General features: G+C 42.0%; 1 protein-coding gene across 3 annotated transcripts in view; it reads right to left on the reverse strand.

Annotated features, from left to right (window-relative positions):
* Positions 1–13,374: 13,374 nt before the first annotated feature.
* MCC (MCC regulator of WNT signaling pathway) overlaps positions 13,375–18,345 on the reverse strand; it is a 530,407-nt gene continuing 525,436 nt past the window's right edge. For 2 of the 3 annotated variants that reach the window (XM_073624626.1, XM_073624627.1), the window contains exon 17: positions 13,377–16,676. In XM_073624626.1, coding sequence (XP_073480727.1) covers positions 16,496–16,676 — 181 coding nt within the window. In that variant the 3' untranslated portion in view covers positions 13,377–16,495. Of the gene's footprint in view, positions 16,677–18,345 lie in introns of all 3 variants that reach the window. The other variant, XM_073624625.1, reaches the window with a different exon arrangement.

The raw sequence follows: 18,345 nt of genomic DNA on the forward strand, positions 1-18,345 counted from the left end.
TGTATTTGTCTAGTTCATATTTCTGTGTTTTTATGTAATTATAAAATTATATATTTAGGCTTTACCCTTGCAGTAACACACAGTAAGATGTGTGTTTTACCATGTGTTACTATAATGCCTGCCATTAATTTAGAATGTCAGTTAAAGAATGCCACCGAGTGTGTATATGTCTGCAGGGACCTTTTTTGGTTGACTTATTAAAACTGGAGAGTGCAGAATCAGGTGCAGCTGTACAAGGTAGCCAATCAGCTTCTAGCTTCAGCTTGGACAATAAAAACTGGAAGCTGATTGGGGTCTCTGCAGAGCTGCACTTGATTTTGCACTCTCTACTTTTAATAAATAACCCCTTTCTGTGTGTTGCTGTGTATTGGCAGCCTATTCAAAAGCTGGTCAAGTGTGTGTAAAGCCCACTGTAGCTCTTGCACCTGTATACCTCTTATGGGCCACAACAATTTTACATTTCTCCTATGAGTCTGCATATTTGGCAATCTTTTCACAATTTAAGATAGCGAAGTAATAAAAAAAAAAAAATTGGACTAGTAGGGCTTTCTTTTGACAGGAATGTCTTTGATATTTGTAGATCATCCTGATCTACATATTAAGAATATAGTAAATACTACGTCACAATACTATTTACTATGCCCAAAGTGGTGAATTGTCATTGAAGTGTGGCCCTTAATCTTGGTAACTGGCATGAGTTGCATGGATGGGCTCATTGGGCTTTGGCACCCGGCTAGCTGCAGTGTGGGAGAAAAAGTGTGCAGCTTGATGCAATTGGCTGTCTTTTAATGATGAGACCTGTTTTTATTTGCCTCTATGAGCGCCCCTGGTAAGTGGGGTACTTTATAAAATAAGTTTTTTTTTTTTTTTTTTTTTTTAAATTTGTTGGAAGGGATACTAGCAGCATTTGGTAGTGTGGGCACCACTTTTGAATATAAAAATATTAAAAGCAGCCTCAGGCCTGCTGATCCCACAGGTTTGCTAATCTGACAGAAGATCGCTGCTTTTAAAATTCAACATCTAAACCATCAGACGGAGTTCTAAGTACTGTATTTCACTATATAAAGTCAGTTTACTGTTGAAATTAAGTGTGAAATGCAAGACAGCAGTGGGTGTAACAAGATGTCCGCTTACCGCCTTCTCACTGTATCCTTACTGGGGACGAGCGCATGGTGTAGCAAGATGCCGGCGTTGAAACGTCACTTCCATTACAAAATCTGATGGGTCACCTAATCTGATGAAACACGGGCACCTGACTATGTCACTGGTGGAAGGTTTTAATGGTGCACAATGAAAACCTGTGGCTTTGTAAAAAGGCAGGCTTGATTACAATTTTTAGGCATTTTGTCATGGCACCCCTGAAGGAACCCTGGTTGAAAAAAGGCTGGTTTAGAGAGTGGATATATAGGTGTGAGTGATCTGCTTAGTAAGTTTTGAAGTCTTATAGCAGCGCACAAGTACCCCCATTTTTAATTGTCACTTTTTTTTTTTGATTACCATTGTGCAATATATGGTCACTTCCCGCTCCACCAAAGCCATTTATAAACTCCTTCCAGTTGAGTTTAGAGCACTCTTCAATGTAGCAAAAGCCACTGCTGCTTGTTTAAACGTTATCGCATAGAACTAGAAGAGCTGCTGTGGCATACAGTTTTTTTTTTTTTATAAGCGAAGTCGAAATTTCAGTTTTCTGTGCCTGCACCACCCCACACTGTGGATACCAATGAATGAGCTTCCTGGGGTGGAAATGTTTTGTTGTATGGATGCTGCATCATTCCAGTGAGAGTTTGCTTTAAGGGAAGTCACATTTGTTCCTGCACAAAAACTACTCTGGTGATCTTTCTGAAAATGACATCACATGGTATTCAAATAAAACTCGAGGCTTGCACAATTTCCATTTATGAAGTATTTATTCTGAATATAAGAACATTTGTAAAATAAACGTATTATAAATTGCTCTGTATAAATAAATGAAGTTTACTTTTTTTTACATTTTTGTATCAAACATAAAATGACCATTTGCTAGAAGCAAGAGAAGGCATTGAGATACAGTATGTTTGTTGGTTCCAGTCTGCAGTATAGACAACACTATACAAAATGTAAATGAGATGGAATCAATTCCGACACTGGCTGGCAAGGAATTATCTAGATAAATATTAGGCTAAGTGGTGTCAAAAAAACTTGACTACATGCAGGGCCCCCGAAATAACGAGTCACATAACAGCTATTTTTTTTTTTTTAGAAAGAAACTTAGCAGAGACAACAATGAAAGCCCTTTACACTTTGTCATGTATTTTTTTGCTTAGGAGCAACTGTCCAGTAGGTGTGAATGGGCCCATAGAGTTTTCCTTTGTTTTACACTAAATTGCAGTGCATGGATGTGAACCAGCCACATAGGAACAAAAAGTTTTCTACATGACATGCATTCTCCTGCAACAAACTGTTATAGATTTGCTATATATCAAAAAGGGAGAAGTGTGAATAAGTCCTGTATTGATATTGTATCACTTTCCGGGCAGTTTCCATGGACCTATCTTCTACTATTTAATGTAATGTCAATGTAATGAACAGAAAATGTGGTGCAATAACCTACACTGAACAGAACTTCAATACTAACAGTTTAGTCTCTAGACATGAATACGTTGCTGCAGTTTTTTTTTTGTATGTTAGGAATGGTCATATACAATCATTTTGCTTTTTTTTTTTTATTCAAACATCTGACTTTTTCATGCAGTTTGTGCATATGGTGGTATCTGCGTGAACCCGAGGGTAGTAGATGCTAAACACATCCAAACCTCAATTAAATGTACCTGGAGTGTAGTTGACAAAATGCATTGTGGGAACAATATAGTGCACACTGAAAGCCAATTTCAAGTCTGTAACTAAACTGCTCAGGAAAAATAAAGCGGCGGCTACTCGCATCACTTTATTACTATTAAGGTGAATGTAGGTGGGGTTAATTCAGAGTGAAACATTCCCTAGCAATCAATCCAACTGGGGGGGGGTGTAGGTATACAGAAAATAAAATGGAGGGAACTTATCTGCATACTTCCAACTCAGGGCCTCAAAATAGTGAAGCCAGTAAAGTCAGGGGAATATTTCAAAAAGTAGCAAGGGTACAAAACCAACACCATCAGGATTTGAGACTAGAAACCATATAATTGGTTGCTGCCTAACCAGCTGCAATGACCTGCACTTGTAATCACACTTGAAGAAATACAATACAATGGGGGTTATTTATGAAAGGAAAATCCACTTTGCACCACAAGTGCACTTGAAAGTAAAGTCGCTGTAGATCTGAGGGGGACATGCAAGGAAAATAAAAAAACAGCATTTTAGCTTGAACATGATTGGATGATAAAATCAGCAGAGCTTCCACTCATTTCAGATCTACCCCTTAGATTTAGAGCGACTGCACTTCCAAGTGCACTTGCAGTGCAAAGTGGATTTGCCTTTTGTAAATAACCCCTAATGTCCATCTACTACTTGTTTTCAGTCTTAAACCCTGATAAGAGTCGTTATTTCAGGTGGATACTTTTTTTATTTTTATTGTCCCCCCTGACCTTAACTTGAATCATGTTACCTTTTAGTAGTGGTGTGGCACTTCACATTTCTGTAATATTACACTTCAAGCGAAGGAGAACACTGAGAGCCTCTGGCAAGTCAAAACATAAGTATTCTTAAAGCTACGTCTATCACCATTCTATCTACCCAGTAAACGGAAAGATGCCTATACGCACTTATTCTGAAGTTGCTCTAGTCTGGTCACACGATCTCTCCAGCGCCAACTTCTTCTTTGTAGAAGGGATCCCAATCACTGAATCTGGGTGCAGAGCCTAGGCGATGACTTTACCCATAGCATAGGCTTACAATGGGGCTGCTGTCCCTCCTTTTTACCGAAGCTGGTGCTGGGATCTGCACAGCCCTGCCATCAATTCAAGGGGATCTATCGATAGCAGAGGAACTCACAGTGTGGTGATGTCACTGCAATTTTATTTTATCCAGACCTTTTTTCCAGCATCATAACAGAAGTTCTGTACCAATCTGGGGTATACAATGTAAGAGGCTATGCACTGCACCCACAATGCCCCTTTTTCATGTATCACTGTTGGTACATTTATTTATTTATTTTATTCAAAAGGTGGCCTATGCCATTAACCTTGGTGTTAACCTTATATAGTTAGGTTTTCTGGGCTGGTTACCTAGACTGAATGCTGGGGAATCTTTGTACAGTGCATGACAAAGGAGGGCACTAATTGGGGCCCACCTGCATGAGACTGTGGCCAGCACACATTTGTGTGTATAGCTAAGGAGTTAATAGGTTAACTGTGTAATTAAAAGGTTCTGATTACAGGTGTTAAAGGTCCAATGGTATTGCTTGGAAGGTGCTGGAAGCTGGGACAGCCTATAAAAGCACAGCTGCAGTGGGGCTCATTCTCTCCCCCCCGGACCGGATTAGCAGAAGAAATACTGCCAGATTTTTTCCTACCTTGCCATCTGACTAAAGGAGCATGGAGTCCCTGGTGAAGCAATTCTTTGACAAGGCAGGCGAAGGAGGAGGAGAAGCATGGCTGCGACGCTGTCTGGAGACAGCCACAGGGAGTGAAGAGGATGGAGAGGAGCGAGGTGCGGCTTCACAGCGGAGGAGTGCAGGCCAGTGGGTGGATGAACCGCCCATCAGAGTGCAGCAACGCTGGAGCACGCCGCCCACAAGATTCAGCCCAGCAGCAGGAGGAGCAGAGGACCCTGTGACAGGCGGGAGTGTAATGGCGGAAGATGGCGGCGGCCGGTCGGGTCACAGCTACCGTTCAGGCATGAAGAGGCGGTCCGGGTCCTTGTTGCCTGGGGGCAGTGGCTGGCGGGGCTCTATAAAGAAGCCTGCAGTGCGGAACACAAGGGGGCAGCCGTCTCCTCCACGGACCCCCAGGATCAAGGAGACCTCACATGAGCCAGTACAGCAAGCAGAATGCCTTGTGGAAGAAAGGCAGGTTGCAGAGAATGCTGTGCAAAGTCTGCTGCTGGATGGGATGGCTCAGCAAGGAACAGGGCAGCTCCCAGCAGGTGAGTGTCAGTAGTTTCATTCCTTATCTGTGCTTGTGGATTCCTTGTCTGCTCTGGTAAAATCTCTGTCTTCTGCTATTAACCCTACTATTAACCCTGTCCTTGCTGCTCCTGCCAATTCTCTGCTAAACTATTCAGCCCCTGCTATTGTTTTTACTGCTTTTCTCCTAATTCTACTGGGTCACAGTTTTCCTCCCCTCTGGTTAAATCAATGCATGTTAGCAATCACAGCTCTTCCACAGGACAAGCAACTTTAGTTAAAGGGGTGCCAGAATCCTTAATGAAGGATATTATGCCATGTGAGATTTCTCCCCTGGGTTACCATTTAAGCATGTCTATAATGGAAAAAATTTGGCAGGGGGAATTTATTGATATTTTATCACTGCTCCCTTTCCATAAGGATTTTGCTTTTAAATCAGATAGGCGGGGGGAGGATAAGCAAGAGGAAGATAGACGCAGGCAGGTACTCCAATCATTCCAAAATTGGCTACAGGCCTTTTTCATCTATGCTGGGGTTATGGTCGAGAAGCACCCCGGAATAGGCGGTGATCTATTCCAGCATTTAGACCCTATTTTAGAAGCATATAAAAATTTTGGAGCGTTAGGTTGTTTTTTTTATGATGAGTCATTTAGATAAAAATTGGCTATTCCCCGTTCACTTAAGTGGGGCATGAAGGACGTGGGCTTGTGGCTCAACCTAATTTTGCCCCAGAAGCTGGCCATCCCTAAACAAAGTACTGCTGTCCCAACGCCAGCGGTATTTAGGAAAGGCTGCTGTTTTGCGTTCAACGAGCAGCAATGCAGGTGGAACGCTTCCTGTAAATATAAGCATGAGTGCTCTTTCTGTGCAGGAGCACACCCGGCGTTTAAATGCTTTAAGAAAAATGCTTCTGTGGCGACGCCTGGGCAAAGGGATATTTTTCCCAAGGGCCTGCACTCCAGTGAGGCTGGGAAAAATGCACCCATGGCTGGACTTGTATCCAAACAGCGAGAGGGCTCATGCCCTCATTGAGGGTTTTTCACAGGGCTTTCCCTTACCCCCCCCTTTACAGGGGTAGGGTGTACGGTGGTGACCAACCTCAAGTTGGTTGCCACTTTTCCACAGGTAGTGAGGGATAAGGTATGGAAGGAAATTGCAAAGGGGCGAGTGGAGGGCCCTTTTAGGGACCCCCCCCGCTCAGGAATTTTAGATTGTCGCCATTGGGGGTGGTTCCTAAAAAGGAACATAATTCTTTCCGCCTTATTCATCACCTGTCTTTCCTGAAAGGACAGTCGTTGAATGATGACATTGATATGTCGTTATGTTCAGTCTCATATGTGTCGTTTGAAGATGCAATTGAGAAAATTAGATTGTGTGGTCTGGGGGCGTTAATGGCTAAAGCCGATATAAAATTAGCATTTCACCTTTTACCAATTTCCCCTGCGGCTTTTAATTCCCTGGGCTTTCATTTTGACAAGTGTCTTCCAATGGGTTGCTCTTTATCATGTGCTTATTTTGATGACTTTTCAACGTTCCTTCATTGGGCGGTTTGTTTTCAGTCAGGAGTGGACAGCGTGGTCCACTACCTGGATGATTTTTTTTTATTTGTTGGACTGGCGGATGATACGCGGTGTGCGGGTTTGTTGCGCAATTTTCAGTTAATGACACAGTCTTTTGGTGTACCGTTGGTGGAAGAAAAGACGTACTCCAGCTTCTTCATTAGAATTCCTGGGAATTCTCATTGACATGGTTAAAATGGAGTTCAGTTTACCTGAGACAAAGGTAAAGAAGCTGAGATTTTTGCTGGCACGCTTTCTGCAGAAGAGGAAGGTGCTTTTAAAAGAAATGCAGTCGTTGTTAGGACTCTTACCCTTTACGTGCTGGATTATGCCGATTGGGCGCATTTTTTCATGTCAGCTCTCACTGGCTATTTCAGGTCTGAAGTCCCCGTATGCACACATCAGGTTGTCCTGCTCCTTGAAGGAAAATTTACGGGTTCGGGCTTGTTTTTTGGAGTCTTACAACGGGCGGTTGTTGTTCCAGCAAGAGTTTGTATCTGCCCCGGACTTTCGGTTATTTACTGATGCAGCAGGATCGAAGGGATTTGGGGCAATCTGGAAAACCCATTGGTGTTGTGCTGCGCTGCTTGGCCGGATTATTGGATACGCCAGGATGCGACCAAAAATGTAGTACTTTTGGAGCTGTTCCCTATTTTGGTTGCTCTGGAGCTGTGGGGAGAGTCTTTTGCTAACCGACAAATATTAGTAGAGACAGACAACAAAGGGGTTCTTTTTTTGCTGTGAACTGCCTTTCTTCCAGGTCGTTGTGGGTTATTAAGAGTGTTGCGTCAGATAGTGTTTTTATGCCTCAAACACAATATTTGGCTAAAAGCTAGATATACGCCTGGTAAATTGAACATTATTGCTGACTCTTTGTCACGATTTCAGATGGATCGTTTTCAAAGCTTGATGCCAGAGGCAGACAAGGAGGGAGCCAGGTGTCCAGATCACGTGTGGTTGCTGGTATGAAGTTGGCAGCTGAGGCTATTATGGGTTCGGTGGCCCCCAAAACTTGGGAAGGATATTCGGCATCTTGGAGAAAGTGGTTATGGTTCGCCAGCAGTTCCGGGTACAATGGCAGTAGGCCCACGGAAGGCGGGCTTTTGGCTTTTACAGCATCCCTCATGATGGATGGTTTTTCATGTAGTCATCTAGTGAAGTCTCTGGCAGGCATTTCCTTTTTCTGTCGTTTGAAAGGTTTGCCTTCATGTATGTCATATTTTTTTGTGAAACGGGCAATTAAAGGGTACAAAAGAAGGGCCACTGTGGCAGATGGCAGGAAATTTCCCTGGAAATGCTGGCCGATCTGTGCGCTGCAACTACAGTAGTTTGTTACTCGGCATATGAGGCCTTATTGTTCATAACGGCTTTCGTGCTAGGGTTTTTTGGAGCATTCCGGATCTCAGAGCAGGTGCCATGCTCCAAGTTTGGCTGTATGGGCATCTGTCATAATCAAGTAGTGTTGGAACAGTCTGCAGTCCACATATGGCTGCAGCGTTCAAAGACTGACCAGTATGGTAAGGGAGCTTGGGTTACTTTGCAGGTGCAGCTGGATGAAAGGGTGTGCCCGGTATCAGTGGTGCGGCAGTTCCTGGGGGTTAGGCTGCGAGCAGGGGAACATTTCCTCATACATGTCAACTTAGTATATCAAAATATCAGTTTAATTTTATTTTGGGCAAATGCCTTGAATTATTGGGTTTGCAGGGTTTTAGTTTCTCTTCCCACTCTTTTCGGATAGGGGCAGCTTCAGAAGGGGCCTGGAGGATTCCGCCATTAAGGAGAGGTGGAGGTCTGATTCTTTTAAATTGTACACAAGGCCTAATTTGTTTGTTTAATTTTCAGACTGGCAACAGACAGTGTGGATTCTGGGACATTCCTTTATTCACTGGGCCTGTAAGAGAGCAGCTCAGCGACCTTATACTTTGAACTTATCTTTACAGCTGGAATCCTTTAAGTTGCTCTGGAAGGGCATGCGAGGCCTTCAATGGTTTCAATTGTATTTTCATTTATCAAAATTATTTCAGGCATGGCCTCTGCCTTCCATTTTGGTGGTGCACCTAGGAGGTAATGACGATCAGGACTTTAGATTTATTAGTTATGATAAAAAGGGATCTTCACCGTTTCCATTTTACCTCCCCAAATACGACTATTGTATTTTCGGAGATAATTCCACGCCTTTCTTGGCCATCCTCGCCTCTGAGGAGAGTGATGGAGAGGATGAGGAAAAGGGTGAATAGGGCTATGGAGAAGTACATGCCCAGCACTGGTAGTCTGTCATATCGGCATGTGGATTTGGAGGGCTGTTTTATACAGAGCAGGTGGGGTTCACCTCTCAGATGTAGGTGTGGACTTATTTAATCTGGGTTTACAGTTTGGAATTGAAATGGCCACGGTGGTGGGGGTGGGCCGGTCTTGGGACAAGCCGGCTGGTGGGGACTGCTGGTTATTTAAAGAGAATGGTTACTGCCTACCCGAGTTCTGAAAACTGGGCAGTAATTTGGTATGTTATTAAAGAATTTGTTTAAGTGGTTAAACCAAGAAAGATGCCGCATCCAATTAATTTGCCAAAAGGTTGTCTGTGTTTTATTTATTTAGATTACGGGTGGTGTAAAGGTGTGTGGCCTACGGTCTCATTGCCTTACCCATGTGCTCCTGGCGGTTGCTGGTTATAAATGGATATAAGACTATGCCAGTCTTCTAGATTACAGGTATGCACTGGATGTCTTCAGCTGCATTCCAGGAGTCTGGGCTCCTGGTTGGTTGTTGCTGAAACTTTGAGGATGGGCCTAAGCACGGATAAGGTGCTTTCACATATATAAAAGAGAGCAATGTGGCTTTACATACACTCAGCGGCGACTTTATTAGGTACACCTGTTCAATTGCTTTGTAATACAAATTGCTAATCAGCCAATCACATTGGCTGATTTAGATGTAATGAAGACAATTTGTTGAAGGTTAAACCAAGCATAAGAAAGGGGGCTTAAATGACTTTGAACATGCCATGGTTGTTGGCCTTTCAGAAACTGCCGATCTATTGGGCTTTTCACGCACAACCATCACTAGGGTTTACAGAGAATGGTCCAAAAAAGAGAAAATCTCCAGTAAGCGGCAGTTGTGTGGACAAAAATGCCTTGTTGATGTCAGAGAATGGGCAGACTGGTGCAAGATGATAGAAAGACAACAGTAACTCAAATACCCAATCTCAGAATGCACAGCATATTGAACCCTGAAGCAGATGGGCTACAGCAGCAGAAGACCACACCAGGTGCCACTCCTGTCAGCTGAGAACAGGAAACTGAAGCTACAATTCACACAGGCTCACCAAAATTGGACAGTTGCAGACTGGAAAAACATTGGCTGGGCTGCTGCGTCTCAATTGCAGCTGCAACATTCAGGTGGTATGGGCAGGATTTAGCATAAACATGAAAGCATTTGTCCTACCTTGTATCAACTGTTCAGCCTGGTGGTGGTAGTGTAATGGGGTGGGGGATATTTTCTTGGCACATTTAGGGCCCCCTTAGTACCAATTGAGCATCATTTAAACACCACAGCCTACCTGAGTATGGTTGCTGACCATGGCCAACCCTTAAGGATTACAGTGTACCCATCTTCCAATGGCTACTTTCAGCAGTATAATGCACCACGTCACAAAGCTCAAATCAGCGGAAACTGGTTTCTTGAACATGACAATGAGTTCACTGTACTCCAATGGCCTCCACATCTCAACCCAATAGAGCACCTTTGGGATGAAGTGGAACAGGCACTTTGCATCATGGATGTGCAGCTGACAAATGTGCAGGAGCTGCGTGATGCTCTCATGTCAATATGGACCAAAATATCTGAGGAATGTTTCCAACCCCTTGTTGCATCTATGCCACAAAGCATTAAGGCAGTTCTGAAGGTTTAAAAAAAAAAAAAAAAAGGGGGGGGGGTGGGGGTGAACCTGTTACTAGCAAGGTATATCTAATAAAGTGGCCGCTGAGTGTAAATTCGCAAAGACACTGGAGAATTTAGTCAGGCAACACCACCTAAGTTTTTCAACATCAGTGGTTCTCATCTGCAACCATGAAACCTGAAGCTACTCAATCTGGCTGTATAGATTAGGCTCAGGAAACCGCTATGTTTGCAATCACCTCCAAGATCCTGGCTATGCCTGGTCAGGGGAACATTGCATAGCTAAGATGGATTTTCCCAACCCATTACAAATGTTGCTTCAGAGACAGGCTGGTACTCACTATCCTTCATTAAAAAGGCTCAAAAAAGGTAGCCCATACAACCTTGTATTTAAAAAAAAAATAGAGACTTTTTTTTTTTTTTTTTTAAGTAAAAAGTAAACCTTTTTTATTTTTTTATTACAGTGGAGAAGGAAAGGACACCTGTCAGATGTTACTGCTGTCTTTGTTTCCTTGTTTGGGAGATTCAACTTCTCTACTTGGCCTGTTACCATTACCACCTACAGTAAAAAAAAAATCCCACATTTGTGTTTGCCACTCAAACTTTAATAGAGGGGAAACTTTCAATGGGGACACTAGTTCTGGTAAGCCTGGTGATAACCAGGGATTCTCTCCCCTTGGAGAGATTTCTTCTCTCTTCCCCTTTTGCTTATGGGAGAGGAAGTAAAGTCTCCGCAACGGGATACAGATTGTAGGAAAAATATTAATCAAAAACTGACATATAACCCTCCCTTACTCTAGCTAAGGTGAAGAAGGGAGAGAAAAAAAAAAGTTTTGTGTTTAGTTCTACTCTAAGGGTCCTTTCACACATACCCCATTCATTTCATCCATTTTTTTCATCAATTCAGTTCCACAGTTTTTTTTTTTTTTTACATCCACTACCAATGCAAAAACGGATAAAAAAAACTGACCATTTGTCAGTTAACATCCATTTTTCGTCCGATCCGTTTTTTTGACGGATTAAAAATAGAGCTGTCATCCGTTCAAAAAACACGTTGACAGAAGCGGATGAAAATAAATGATCATTTGTTGTCATCCATTTTTCCATAGGAATGCATTGATGTCTATTTTTCATCCGTCAATGGGTGGATGAAAAACGGATGAATGGTCCATAGGTGTGAAAGGGGCCTAACTGTACAAAGATGTTTAAGCAGCAGATGGCCTGCCAATGAATGGCCAGCCACTGACCAGTGTTTGGAGGCAGCTTTACTACTAGCTCACTCTCTTTCTCTGGTTCCTCTCTAGAGGGTAGAGAAGACCAGATTTCATGTTACTAAGGAGCTCATAGCATGGAGAAATTCTGCTCATTTTGTAAAACATGTTTGGAGCAGATACTAGAGAATGAAAATGACATCAGTCGTTTTTATGTTATTTGCCAGCCCTGTCTGATTTTAGTATGCATTTTGTATGTTTTGCAACCAAAATATGACCAAATTAAAAAAATTTGATTCAAGCTGCACTTATTTTAATTTGTTTGCCGTTAACCCCTTTTAAAGAGAAGATTGAGGAAAATGTTCAGAGGCCTTCATCTGCTGGCCATCATAACTGGAAATCAACTGAATTGGTTGCCATACTTTGGTAACATACAGTTGACAAAAGTGAGGCCAACACATCTGTTTCTGAATAGTCTGCTGTGACAAAACAAGCTCAGTGGAGATTCTCTGTATCTATGTACAAGTGACGTTAAAAGGAGAAGTACAGCCAAAGCGATTTTGGCTAGACTTCTATGGATCACAGGAGTGAAATCCCCTCTGCACCACAGTGATCTGTTTTTAGCAGACAGCTGTTGGCTTTTGTCACCGAGCAGGTCCAGACTCTGAAAAGATCCCAACAATATTGTCGGGATCCACCCAGAAGCCTGGACAGGCAGCTGACTGGCAATCCCCGGCCCTCTGCTCACAGAATGCTGAGAACTGAGTGATCAGCAGTGTTTGATCACTCAGTTTTATGTGCAGAGCCGGCAGGGGACAGATGCATCCACCAAGGTGAGGATAAAATTATTACTTTTTGTTTTTTTTTTTTTCAAATTCCCACACTTCTCTTTTAAAGTGCAAACCTTAACGAAATTCTCCTATTTAAACACTTCCTGTGCTTATATGGGCTAAAGAATGATTAGCCTTTACATTGTAGAAATCTGGGAGTGAAAGTGGTTAAGCAGCTCAGTAAGAGACATTGGGCAGGGCTGACAACACTCGGTCCACAAAATACTGTGTGTTAGCCCATCAGGGCTTAAGAGCGGAGTGCATTTTTGGCAGTACAATATTTTACTGCACTTACGAGGTCCTTAACTGGATGAAAAATGGGGTAATGAGCATTGCAGAGATGTACTACATATGTTTATGTGCCTTGACATACACTTTAAGTTCAGTCCCACCTTAGTTTGGTCTATACTGTATGCTTCTAGTGTTAGCTATTTCTGCACCACTGTCATGTTATTCACAATGTAAGGCCAATTTTAGAGTCTTTGGGCGGCACATGCAGTATATAGTCTATCTACTAAACATTTACTAGAGCTAATGACATTTAAAGTGCATTTTCATTTCACAAGGAAGGTACTCCTCAGAATGGGCTGGCTAAAAGTACCAGCATTATAGGGACATACATGTATACCAACTAGATTTACTTTTCACCACAGCTCCAAGGATTACATAAACCAATCACTTGAGCTGGTATGGTGACCCTCTGCTTAGACCACAAAATGTCACCTTTCAGAAGGTTTTAGGGCAGTTTCATTGTAAGGGTCAGTATAACTAAACTGAAATCTCACTTACGGGTAAAATTTGGGGGGGGGGGGGGGGGGGGGGGGGGGGCACCTTGTAAGGAGCACCATTGGCAAATTTACCATGTTAGCGCTTTCCATTCATGAACCCTCTACCTACCTGAAAAGATCATACTTAATGCTGCTAAGTAAGAATGTGAAATGGAGAGAAAGTATCCTCCTAACACTGTGATAAGATGGATGCAACTAGTAACAGGTACAGTGCTTTCTACAGACATACAATTGATATAAAATGTCTACACAACCTTGCTAAAATGTAAAGTTTCTATGATGTAAAAAAATGAGACAAAGAAATCATTTCAGAACCTTTTCCACCTTTAAAGTGTTTGTAAACCCTCCCTAGTGACGTTTAACTATAGGCTAGAATAAGGCTTACCTATAGGTAGTGGAAACATCTAAATGTGCTCCATTTAGGAGATATTTCACTTGTAGATGATGTAAATGCGCTGTGAAGGAACGGACCTTCGTGACGTTTCTTCCCCCAGCGTGTGCCGTTACTGACGGCTCCCGCACGCACGGGAGTGACGTCACGCGGCTCCGGCCAGTCACAGAGTCCAAGGCCCCCGGAAGGAAGAGGGGCGAAGATGGACGCAGCCTGCACAAGGGATAGCGATGGATTCAGTGGGCTAGTATGCAATGCATACTAGCTCATTATGCTTTTAATTTGCAGGGAGCAAAGACAGGAAGTAAAATGTGACCTTTAAACTGTACAACTCAATTAAAGAATTAAAGAACAAACTGACTTTTTTTTGGGGGGGGTATAACTAAAATAATATGGTTGCATAAGTGTGCACAACCTCTTATAACTAGGGATGTAGCTGTGTTCAAAATTAAGCATGGTAAATAGGAGTCAGTACACACCTGCCATCATTTAAAGTGCCTCTGATTAAAATAACGTTCAGCTGTTCTAGTAGGTCTTTCCTGACATCTCCTTAGTCACATCCTACAACAAAAGCCATGGTCCGCAGAGAGAGCTTCCAAAGCATCAGAGGGATCTCATTGTTAAAAGGTATCAGTCAGGAGAAGGGTACAAAAAAATTTCCAAGGCATTAGATATATCATGGAACACGGTGAAGAAAGTCATCATAAAGTAGAGAAAATATGGCACAAGTGTAACAAACCAAGAACTGGACGTCCCTCCAAAATTGATGAAAAGACGAGAAGAAAACTGGTCAGGAGGCTGCCAAGAGGCCTACAGCAACATTAAAGGAGCTGCAGGAATATCTGGCAAGTACTGGCTGTGTGGTACAAGTGACAACAATCTCCCGTATTCTTCATGTCTGGGCTATGGGCTAGAGTGGCAAGAAGCCTTTTCTTATGAAGAAAAACAAGCCCGGCTAAATTTAGCAAAAACACATCTGAAGTCTCCCAAAAAGCAGGTGAGAAAATGTGTTATGGTCTGATGAATCCAAGATTGAACTTTTTGGCTAGAATGCCAAAAGATATGTTTGGCACAAAAACACCACTGTGCATCACCAAAAGGACACCATACCCACGTGAAGCATGGTTTGCAGCATCATGCTTTGGGGCTGTTTTTCTTCATCTGGAACAGGGGCCTTAGTCAAGGTAGAGGGAATTATGAACAGTTCCAAATACTAGTCAATATTGGCACAAAACTTTCGGGCTTCTGCTAAAAAGCTGAACACAAAAGAGGAACTTCATCTTTCAGCATGACAATGACCCAAAGTATACATCCAAATCAATAAAGGAATGGCTTCACCAGAAGGAGATTAAAGTTTTGGAATGGCCCCACCAGAGCCCAGACCTGAATCTGATTGAAAATCTGTGGGGTGATCTGAAGAGGGCTGTGCACAGGAGATGCCCTCACAATCTGACCGATTTGGAGTGTTTTTGCAAAGAAGAGTGGGCAAATATTGCCAAGTCAAGATGTGCCATGTTGATAGACTCATACCCCAAAAGATTTAGTGCTGTAATAAAATCAAAAGGTGCTTCAACAAAGTATTAGTTTAAGGGTGTGCACATTTATGCAACCATGTTATTTTTTTTTTTTTTATTTTATTTTTACTTCCCTGCAATTAAAAGATTTCAGTTTGTTGTTCAACTGAGTTGTACAGTTTATAGGTCACATTAAAGATGGAAAAGGTTCTGAAATGGTTTATCTTTGTCTTTTTTTTTTTTTTTTTTAACATCACAGAAACCTGACATTTTAACAGGGGTGTGTAGACTTTTTATATTCACTGTACTAATAAGTGTGCATGTGAGTCAGACCATCAGCATCTACCCAAAATTGACCATGGTGAGAACTTAAGATTTCAAAAATGGAATCAGATGTAGTATGCTGAAAAAGGTTTTTGGAAAGTTACACAACCCATGAAAAAGTTTGTTAAAACTGTCCTGTGGAGTCCCAATTACACAACGATTGAACCAGAGCCATAGGCAGAATTTGCACACTTCTAATCTGCTTTGCCAACCAGTGTCTTTTTTGCCATCTACTAAGCAATGATTGGCTGTACATGCTATTCTGACACATTACAATGTTTGTAGTCACGTACACCTTGGAAAACCCAGTATTGTTTATATATTAAGCAACACATAAAAAAATATGAATATTGATTAAAAGCCCCCAATAAAAAAATTAAATCAAAGCACTTGTACTCACAGTGTACAATGAAACACACTTAGCCTCTGTACTCATTATTGTAGGGTATTAAAGCTGCAGGGTGCTATCTTATCAAGCACCTGAGTTGAGGCGGTGTGATGTATTGGTTGAGGATAGTGGAGATGTGGCTCTCCAGCTGCGAAATACCTTTTTATTTTTCTGCTGGTAGTCATCTTAGGACAGCACCTCACAGGGTCCCAAAGTCCTTGTGTCCATAAAGTGAAAGAAAATGAAGGTGCATTGAAGTAAGTTTCTGAAGTCTCTCATTCCACACACAGCGCACTATCTGCTTGCTGTGACATTTTTGGCACACACCAGTGTCTTACAAATAAAAAAAGGACTTGTCAGGTATATCACTGGAGGTGAAGTGTGCATCATAATAAAGTTTATCCTGCACATAAGGCTTAAAAAGCTTCATATTTGAAGGTGGAGTGTAAATGTTTGTTTTAGCCAGTCACAACCAGGAGCCGACTGCCAGAGAGCGAGGGAGTCATTAGTCTGTATTGCAGGCATAACTATGGCACATACATGACTCCACTATTGTCTTCACAGTGATGTCTCATTGGCATGAGGTCTGGAGTTCTCCTCTTCTAGTAATGCTATTCTCTGCTTCAGCATCCGCACTTGGGTCTCATGTCTCTCCACCATGGCCATCATCTGAGATTCCAACTTCTTCAGCTTATTCTGATGCTTCTTCTTGGCTTTTTCATATGCAGCTACCAGGTTGCTGTTCAGAGAAGAAAATTATCTTAGTCATACTTTACAGGACCCAGGCATTATAGGCTGCTACCTTCAAGTAACTGGGCACTCTTTAGGTGCTGGACCTCTTCTCCCTTCCAGAGAAATCATTCTATGCTTAAAGCCTAACTTCAGGATTACGTTCACTTTAAATAGTTGGTTTGAGCCAAGCAGGCCCAAACAAACTATTTCCCTTACTATTAGAGATGCACCGGCTTTCAGCACTGTATAAAATATCAACTGTATGTAGCATCAGCTACGTACAGTATACCATGCTGTGTTTTTCCGCAGTAGTACAGTAACATCCCCTCTGCTACTGGAAAAAAACTGAGTCGGGCTGAGGGCTGCTCAGCCATTCACAGGAAGCCTTGCATTTTATCAATGAATACAAGGCTTCCTCTGATTGGCTGAGGTGAAGATCATGGAGCCGCCTACCTACCTCTTCAACTCAGTCAATTAGAGAAGCCTTATATTTACTGGTAAAATACAAGGCTTCCTGTGAATAGCTGAGCAGCACTTAGGCCGACTCAATTTTGCTCTAGCAGCAGATGGGAAGTCCCTGTACCACTGCTTGAACACAATGCTACATACGGTTTATACAGCGTTGAAAGCAGGTGCATCTATTAGTAAAGAAAATCATTTGCAGAAGCTTGGCTCAGACAAACTATTTAAAAAGTGAAAGAAAACCAGAAGCTAAAATGTAAGTAATTTATTATTTTACTTGAAATTCTTCAATCAGCTCTTCATTATCTTCTAATACAATAATAGAAGCAGCAGGTCTCTAAAAATTAAATACGCTGATGTACCGTGCCTTGAAAAACTATTTATACTCTGAAATTTTCCACATTTTATCATATTACCACCAAAAATGTAAATGTATTTTATTGGGATTTTATGTGAGACACCACACAAAGTGGCACATAATTGTAAAAGTGGAAGGAAAATGATAAATGGTTTTCAAATTTTTTTACAAATAAATATGTGAAAAGCGTGTCGTGCATTTGCATAAATCACTTTAGATAATAAACTAGTGTTTTAAAACTTTATTACGCTATGTGAGTTTTGTTTGCTCCTTGCATGGCATATGAAACTACACGTTTGGCTTATGCTGGATTACCTATGGGAGAGGAAGCAGTGCGGACCCCCCCTTTTCTTTCCACCATCTGTTGATGACATCTGACAAGACGCATTTCCTAGAACCAGTGGTTATTATGCTTTTTTGACTTGTCTGGCGTACGCCATTTCAGGTCAATTTTTTCCGGTAAGCCTCCTCTACTCCTGTGTTGGCCCCGGCACTGATGTACAATCTATGCACACTTGTGGTCTCCCTTCTGCCCACTCCCCAGATTTGGTGCGACTAAAATTCTGTGAATACCATCTGGCTATGCATCATCACCCCCTTTGAACTCTGTTGATGTTTTCTTCACTATTTTTCTACACATTTTTTATGGACTTTTAAAGTTTCATGTTTTTTATGATTGGTGTCTGGCTCATGGAACCAGCACGGGTTTCTACTAATCACTGGCACATCTGATGATTAAGTATTATTGTGTATTTACTTTATATGTGATCAACACTGATTAATTATTTGACACTATGCATTTTATGGTCATACATTTTTTGGTAGTATTCACCTATTTTTATATGTCTTTATTGTA

This window comes from Aquarana catesbeiana, linkage group LG01, assembly GCF_042186555.1.
Source record: "Aquarana catesbeiana isolate 2022-GZ linkage group LG01, ASM4218655v1, whole genome shotgun sequence".
NCBI lineage: Eukaryota > Metazoa > Chordata > Amphibia > Anura > Ranidae > Aquarana > Aquarana catesbeiana.